The 9,061-nt window shown below is 47.4% G+C and overlaps 1 protein-coding gene across 4 annotated transcripts in view; it reads right to left on the reverse strand.

Annotated features, from left to right (window-relative positions):
* Positions 1-8,683, reverse strand: part of PXN (paxillin) — a 47,489-nt gene extending 38,806 nt beyond the window's left edge. For all 4 annotated transcript variants that reach the window (XM_074606070.1, XM_074606068.1, XM_074606067.1 and 1 more), the window contains exon 1: positions 8,608-8,683. In XM_074606070.1, the coding sequence (XP_074462171.1) occupies positions 8,608-8,620 (13 nt within the window). In that variant the 5' untranslated portion in view covers positions 8,621-8,683. The remainder of the gene's footprint in view (positions 1-8,607) is intronic.
* Between the last annotated feature and the right edge of the window lie 378 nt (positions 8,684-9,061).

The raw sequence follows: 9,061 nt of genomic DNA on the forward strand, positions 1-9,061 counted from the left end.
CCCCCCCCAAAAAAAAAAGCTCTTCCTGCCAAGCAAGCACTGAATACGCTGCATTCCATTTCATTAAAACAATTACTCAGAAGCCAGCCAAGAATTACATAAAGCTTCCTCCCTGCACTACCCCCAGCCCCTTCTCTTCAACCCTCCTCCCCAACAGGCAGAGCAAACAGCTTCCCAACTCCGCAAAGACAGGATCATATCAGAGCGATATCACTCTGCAGAAAGTGGCACGAATGCCTCACATTGCACGGGCTATTCCATCCCACACAGAGCATCCTTCAAACTTAAGCAATGCAGAGAACTGCAGCAGATCCAGACTGCCTAGAAGGTCTCTGACTTTCACAGGTACCATGGTGATCTGTTTCATGTAGTTTTCTCCCTCACATTCAACGGTAAAGTAGCATCCAACAAATTAATCCCTTAACCAACTCTTACAGACAAATGAACGATAACCGAGCAGATTTTATCTCTAATTCGCACGGCCAAGGCTTTTAAGCATGATCCCAAGGCAGAAGGTGCTGGAGGCACCAGATTTAAGCAATTAAGAAGTATGGGAGCAGCACGCCAGAGCAGCTGTGCTTGTGAGGCACTGCCCAAGGGAACTGCTCAGCACAGCCAAGTAGCAAATCTCAGATTAAGCACCAGCAGGACAGATTGAAAACTACAAGTTTAGGGTTATAAGAACCTGACTGACAAATTCATCCCAAACTCCACACTGCCACTCCGCAGCTCCCAGCCTGACTGACAGCGCTGAGCTCCTCACATTTCACAGCAGAAATAAAAAGCAGCTTCTTCTGGCCAACACTGCTCACCCACCCACAACACTGAGTTGGCTACTGATAAGAGATTTCATGACGTGGATGAAATGGCATTTCATTCCCTCCCCCAGTGCTACGGCTCTCTGCAGGGATCCTGTCTAACTGCTGGAGCTGCTCGCAGCCAGGCAGAATAGTTCCAGCTGTGTATCACGCTGCCTATCCAGGCCTGCACAGCCCAAGAAAAGTCTCCCACTTAAAACCATAATGAACAGAGGGAGAGCTGCAAACCAGAAGTAATACTCCTGAGCATCTGACTCCTGTGGACCACCTCCGCCCAAAAGGGATCACTTGCTAGCAGCAACAAAAAACCCTAGTCTCAGGGCAGCTGCCAGTGCTGAGGAATGGGGAGCAGCAGACAACTAACGGCCAAACACAATGAGCAGCAGAGAAGACCAGCCGTGCCATCATCTTATTCCAACTCATGGGGCACCAGTAACCTCAACCGACGGGCAGTTAGCCTTAGGCTCTTCTGTCTGACCCAGCTGAAATTAGTGGCTCCAACCCAAAAGAAACCTTTTCAGAGAGAAGCCCTGAACTTGTTTAGAACCATGAAAGAGGATAGAACAAGAGAGTATTAAGCCCCCAATCCACAGCAAATCATTTACAGCCCTCCTGCCCATGATTCTTCTACTTCTGGCTTTTTTTGACCCCTCCTGCTCTTAGAAAAACCCAGCCTAATCACAGTCCCTGAACCACCACAAACTTCTCTAGAGCACAAAGTGAAATTCTCTGCTCACCTTGCTCTTTGGGGATGGAAATAAAGCAAGATCCTATCAGGCGTCTAGACAGACACAGGATTAATTCTGTCTGCCAGCTCAATTTTGTGACAAAAACATGGGATTGGTTTATTCCTGGAGACCCCATACAGTTTGATTTATAGCTGAGCTGTTTAAAGCACAATTCCCCATGCAAAGTGTCATTCAGAAAGTTTATTCCCTGGAGCGCCATTTACTTTTTTTGATGTTCTTCACATCATTTGCAAAATGTCAGAGGTTTAAACACATGCAATAAACAGTAAAAAATAAATAAAAAAAAAAAAAACAAGAAATCAAGCTACGCTTCACTGCATGCTGCCAGCCAGAAGTACTCAGTAGCTCACCCAGCAAAGCCATCTACACCAAACTTGCAGATAAGAACACTGTGAGAAGTGGCATGACAAACCGCATTTGAAGACTTCAGACTACCTCATCATCATTTAAATAACTTGAACTAAACTTGTTCACAGTGTAGAGCCAGTCCAGCGCAGGGAAAGAGGAGCCAAGCAACAACAATGCAGGCTGCCTCCCCCTGTGGCCTGCCATAAGTTCTCTTGGATCCTCAGCTTACAGTTGTCTGAAACTGCTTAGATAAATTTCCCATGTAAATTCAGAATAATTACTGTCTGCTACAAGAAAAAGCTGCATTTATATGAGCAGAAGAAGAGCTTACCAGACTCCTAAACAGCACAAACACACAACCTCAGGGACTTAAGTTCCTTTACTGAAACACCAACACCAAACTTGTTCCAGAGCACTCCAGTTGCCATTTCTACTCATTTGCTTCACTAGGATTTAAAAACATACATACACAGAAGAGAAAGCATGGATCTTAACACCAATCAATCAAGGGAGACTGTCCCCAGCCAGCTGGTTTCTGCTGCTCTGGGGCCATTTGCAATGAGAATAAGCACAAATGGGAAAAATAGCTAAGAGTGATATGAGAAAGTCATCACCCATCTCCTATTTTTATGGTATATCTTTAGCACACGACATTCTTTGAATGACTTCACGACGTTCTGTGGTAAAGGGAAAGACTAGAGTAGAACTACTGTGGGGAACTTGGAAGGGAAAGGAAATCTTTTCTGCCTACTCACAGCCTGTCGTAACAGAGAATGAAGCAAGGATGAGCAATCAGAAAGGCAAAGAGGGAACATTAAACAGGGCTGAGAAGGGAATACAAACTTAGAAATCTAATTCAAACTTGCCATTGTAAGCTTTTGCAGCAATGGTGACCGGAGAAGCTTGGTAAAGTTACTCTTCTCATATATTCAGCTGGAAGCTATTTCAGAAACACAAAGATCTCAACAAACATTAACCATCCTTTGCAGGTAAGGAGCTATTATCCCTATTTCACAGGCAGAGAAACAATATGCCTAAACTCAGGGCAAGTTTTTGAGGCTGTGGATAAATGGTTACCTTATGCTAGATTAAACATAAACCACAGCTAAAAGAGGTGGCCTCATCTACTTTGCAGTCCCCTGTCCATGTAAAAAAAATTACTTTCAGAAGAATCAACTTGCTGATCCAGCTAACTGCTCAACAGTTATTGGGGATACAAGGAAGGGAGATGGGGGTGGGGAACACAACACACCTTACAGCAGCCAGCAGTTAAATCAAGTTAAACCAATTTGAAATCACAACTTCCACTTTCTCTCCAATCCATTTAACTTCAACCCAAAATGGAAAGGAATGGTGCCACCCTTGCTTCTACACTGCTCTAGATCTAGTTACCTTGCAACAGAGCAAGACAGTTCAGCTTATTGATCCAACAGCAAATTATTTGTTCAATTTGGGGGAAAGGGCTGGTTTTCCAAAAGATCAGCAATTCACCCTGGAGCCTGATACTCACTAAGTGCGCAGCAAGCATACAAGAGATGGGGAAGCTGGATCTGAAACTGGATGAGATGTGAGGTGAGATTTTACAAATGCTAAAAGAAGAACAGGACCTGAAGGCCTCCACAGTTCCCTACCTAGCATTTTAAAATATAATAGCCTAGTAGTCATGACAACCTGTACTTCCGAGGCTTGTTATTAAACCTAAGTTAGTTAGGACAGGCTAAAGTGAGCAAGAAACGCATTCCCTAAACCTCATCATCTTGTCATAGCCCAGGGAAGCTTCCCACAGACAATGTCTCACTCTCAGGCAGCTGGAGCAGAAGAGCATCTTCATTAACAGCTTCCGCATCAGACAAAAAGGGACACAGAAGATCAGTACACAAAGGGAGGGAGACGCAGTCTGAGACGCAGAGCAGGAAACTGGGACCAGAGATCCTATTCATTCGCACTGATTTTCCACTAGCGCAACACAACTGAATTCAGACTCTGTTCTTGCTTTCTCCAAAGTTGCAGTAGATTCTGGGTATCACAACTAACACATTACACTGATTCAAACAGATTTGTTTTGTGGCCATGGAGAGGCTTTCCCCCCCTTAGTTGCAGATTTAACTTAAGGAATTTATATATGTCTGTTTAGCAGTAGATCAGAAAAACAACTCTGATTTAAGTCGAAGTGCATTGTTATTGCTTGTTCTGCTGCCAGACTTTAGAATTTTATCTGTCATTTCTGTAGTTTCACAAGTTGTTTCATTTAATAAATACACTTCAAGGGGAAAAAGGTGAGCAAAAAAGGGTCTGGAGAAATTGAAGTCCCTGGGAAAAGAAGAACAAGTAGAGAGACAGAATTAAAGATGTATGAGAAGTTACCCATTTCTTTCTCTAGTGGTAGAGATGGTGTCGGAGGATCAATTTTAACCAGGAGGGCAGCTGAACACTTGGGAGAAGTTGACCTCTCCCAGCAAGGGACAAAGGAGCTAAAGACAGCACAGAGTCCAGCCTTTCCGTGGAAATAGAGCAACAAGAAAAGAAGCCTCTCTCTGCATCGCACACTGCTTGAGGCAGAGGACTCCCTGTCTGAGTTGCTCAGGACAATGAAGTCCCTGTTTTACGAGGGGTCAGAACAGCTAAGAAGCTGAAACAAGTCAGAACCCCATTGTGCAGAGTATTAGTTCTGTTTACGGTCTTCTCACCCAGCAGCAGCAATGACTCAGAAACCTAAGCCAGTAGAAAGCCATGGGACCAAATTACTTTACCAGTGTTTCCCCCTAATACCATTTCCTGGGCGTAGCTAACCATAAGCAATTTCACACTAAATTTTCGGTCAAATGAGACCAAAACCCACTGCATATGACTTTCAAACTGGGGGAACTGAGTCAGAAACAGGCCAGCATGCCCCTCACAAGGGGGACGGACAGCATAGCCCTGCAGAGCACAACAATTTTCCAAATGTTAGGAGAGATGACAGATGGAAACACATGCATCCCCTCCACACTCCCATGAAAAATCAATGGCAAGGTCGCTCCCTTTAAAGTCACTCTTGAGAGGATTAAGCCCTGAAGAGAAGGTGGATTAGGGTTTCTAAAACAGAGGGAAACAACCCTTAAAGTAAAATCTTTTGTGCCACTGAACCTTTGTGCTCAGAATTTTGAAGCCACATTGCTAGGCAAACCTTCTGCTAAAGAAAAATCCTTCCAGAAGTGAGCAAGCACACCTAAAATAAGAGGTTTACAGTATAATTTACATGCACAACTAAAACAGTCATAAATACGTTCTTACTAAACAGAAGTAACTTCTTTGTAAAACATCTTTTACAAGCTCATGAATGCTGTGTTGGTTTTGATTGCAAAATACAGCTAAAAAAATCTGAAGTCTTTTTTTTTTTTTTAAAAAAAAACACCACCACAAAACCAAGCAGTAGAAAAGTGAGAATTTCAAAGCCATCAAAAGAAAGCTTCTAAAAGCAACATCATTTCTGTTTGGAGTTACCAAAGCTCAAAAAAAAAAAAAGGAAAACAAATAAAAGGTTTTTACAGTAGTGTTTGCAAACAACCACTTTCCGAAAAAGGCTGTAAAAAAAATTCAAAGTTAAAAATCAAATAGTATCTGACTAAAGGAAATGTAAAGTTTCCTTTCTCCTACTCCTCTCACCATAAAAATACATGATACTACATGAATTACGTTTCTTCTTCTGCAGACAGCAGATCCTAATGGATCTGTTCACACATACTACTTGGAGAAGGCAGCACCAACAGAACTGAGAATAGTTCAACATCTAATTCAATATCTCAAATTGTCTGAAGCAAATATGGGCAGTTGGTCACTTGCGTGCTGGAAGCACAGCACGTAACAACAACATACTGCAAGAGGTGAGAGCCCTGAGTTAAGATTTTCACTCTTTAGGACAAAGTTTTAGTCTCTGTGCCAATTTACAACACTGCAGAATGGCAAACTCATTCAGCAAGCTTCCTGTCAAACTCCAAGCACATCCGCAAAAAAAGCTTCCTTAGAGAGAATCGAGGAAGACAATCTGGACAAGTCTGGTCAGCTGCTAGAATTCACCATCTCCTCCCCGCTTCCGACAATGTGCTATTCTAGTTTATACCCAGGCCCAGCACTAAGCATCCTGTGCCACTGAGGCTCCCCCAGCTCAATGGGGTGCACGAGTTCCGCTGCGGAGTTCTGAAAGAGTTTCCTGTGTGAGCTGTGTAACACCACTTCTTCAACACTGGTGGGGAAAAAAAAAGGAACAAAGTTTTTTTCAACTCCAAATGAATCCCCAAAGCAATACAAATCCATTCTCACAGATGTTTCATAACCTCTCCAGCCCAAGCAGCATGAAACTGAGATACTTCTGGACCTCCATTTTACAGTGCACAAGTCCACACTGATCAATTCCACCAGCTCCATGAAGAGACAGGAGATTTTTGATAAATTCAGGGAGTTAAGAACAAGACACACCAACTGGCTCTACGAGGTGTCCCCTCATGCCCAGCAAGGTCTATCAGTCACTAGTCATTTCTGCACCACACAGATTGAGAAGCATGGTATGGAAATATCTAAGTGGATTTTACGTGACATCAACTCTTGAACCTGCAAGGTGTATTAGCGCAGGCTCAACGCTAAACTACTTTTGGGACAAAACTGGCCCTGGAATCAGTGCAGCTATGTCCACATGGCATCGAGCCCGAACCAACACGCCCTGCCGGACCAGCTTGACTCTGGACAGAGCCAGTGCAGACGTCTGTATCCATGGCACAGTTAATCCACAACTCAGATAATCCACCCATAGATAATGAGGGAAGAAAAACAAACAACTCTCACTTCAGTTCAAAAGTTTGGCGTATTTCAAGGGAGTTGATTCAGCACGGCATTGTTCCCTTATTTATGCATCCCAAGGTGAAGGGCTTTAGAAAAATAAGCGAGTGATTTTGGGGCTAACAATGATCTGCAGACGGAAAATAGCTAGTGTGCCTTTCCGTGGTGAATTCTGTACACCAAAGAAAAGCTCAGAGAGAGAAAAGATCCAACTTCTTTTGTTCAATTGCTTGCTGTTAGATAATCAGATCCTGTCCAGTCTGGAAGACTGCACAAAAATTAAGAAAGTCATGGTGTAATTAAGACTTGATGAAATCAAGTTGCTGAGATAAAGAGTTCTATTTTAAAAAGCAGATCACAACTTTCAACTTTTGGTTGTGCCAACACATTTAACACCTCAGAAGAACAAACCAGACACAAATTCACATCTTTTTCAGAATTTTTTTGCAGGTCACCTCTAATCCTCCCACGGAGGAAAGGAAAAACATGTTGAAACTGCAGTAGCCTATTCGGACAACTGGGAAGTCACACTACTGCTGCTCAAGGAGTGCAACAATTGCAGTGGGCACAGTACAGCTCCCGTGATTTGTTAAAGAGCACAACGATGAGACACCAAACTGGCCCTACACAACACTATCTGTATGCTCACCTTGAAGGGCCACTCAGCAAGTCAATACACAGACTGGGTGAATCCTGTTCTGACTAGCAACGCATTCCTGAACACGATAGAAACTTGCAGTAGGAGCAGCACCAAATCTCCAAGAGATAACCAGGCTGAGGGACACGAGAGACAGTAAACAGAACTTGTCTCCACTTAAAGAAACAATAACTGTGAGAAGAAGCTGCAGTAGAAATTCATTCTGTTTGCACCACCAGCTCCTTCACCTGGGTCAAGGTTCCACTCCCTAAGAACAAATCTTTCATGGTGCACCTTTCACCAGGAAGCCATGCAGCTGATGGACTTCTTGCCCCTTAAGCGTTATCATTAGCCCAATTCAGAGTCTGTTTTCTGAAGGTGTGACCTCCAGCTTTATGCCAGCACTGTAATGTGAGCTTCCAGGTCCAGTAATAAACTGCAATTTTCCTGGAGCATATCTTAACAGAACGTCTGGTTTCTATTAAAGGTAGGATGGAAGTAATGGACTGCAGCCCCTCCCCAGTGTCTGATTTAATCGGTTTCATAAGCGGAACTCAGTCACCCTAATGTCTCACAGAGCATAAGGGATTTTGGTAGATCCACCCCCTTTCCGGCTTGGTACCAAAGGAACTCAAACTCTCTAGATCTTTCCAGTGAGACCAGTTGCCTGACATTTTCCCGCTACGTAGTTTCAGAAGGTTTTGCACACCTGGGGGAAGCCATGGGAGGAGAAAGATGAGCTCGGAGCCCAGTGGCCGGCTGGGCAGGGGCTGTGCCCCGCTTACCACCGAGGGCTCCCCAGTGACCACTCCATACCCAGGCAAAGTTACCGATCTCGCCCAAGAACAGACTCGAGAGGCTACGGCAGCGGCAGGGGAGGAGGTGTCTGCTGATCCCCGACCACGCTCCACGTTGCTCCCGGGGTACGGGAGCGAAGGTCGCCTTTCCCGGCCGGGGCAGAGCCGGGACGAACACCGGCGGCCCGGACCGCGGACAGGGGCGGGTGTCGGTGGCCCCAGGGCAGGGCAGCCGAGGGGCCCGGGGGCGGGCGGCGGCGCGGCGAGCCGGGAGGCCCTGCGCGGTCCGCGGGGAGCGACACGTCCCCGGGCGCCGGCAGGCCCGGCCCGAGCCCCACGGCGCGGAGGGGCGCAGCGTGGCCGCGGCCACCGCCGGGGGCTGCCCGCGGCGCTGAGGGGCGGTGTCCTCCCCCAGCCGCGGGGAGGCAGTGGGCCTCGGGACTCACCCAAGTCGTCCATGGTGCCGCCGTGCCCGGTGCCGCCGCCGCCCGCCTCGCCGCCTCGCAACTTTCCCGGCCCGCCCCCGCGCGCGCCCGCCGCCCGCGCGCGCCCCCGCCGCACCGCGCCCGCCCGGCTCTGCCCCCTGGCGGCGGCAGCCGCCACCCCGCCGGGCCGGTCCCGGGCGGGGGGACGCGGCGGACCGCCTTCCCCGGTACCGATGCGCAGGCCCGGGAGGGGGAAAGCGCCCCGGGAAACGCCGGGCGGGGACCGCGGCGCCCAGAGCTACCGCCCGCCCGCCCGCGGGCCTGGCTGCGGGCTCCGTCCCCAGGGCAAAGCCGGCCCGCCCGCCCGGGGCACCGGCCTGCGAGCTCGCCCAGCTCCGAGGCTGCCCAGACCCTGTCCCCTCTTCACCCGAGGAGCAGGACCCTCCCTGGGTCCTCCAGCATTCGGGCCGGGCTC

This window comes from Larus michahellis, chromosome 13 (assembly GCF_964199755.1).
Source record: "Larus michahellis chromosome 13, bLarMic1.1, whole genome shotgun sequence".
Lineage (NCBI taxonomy): Eukaryota > Metazoa > Chordata > Aves > Charadriiformes > Laridae > Larus > Larus michahellis.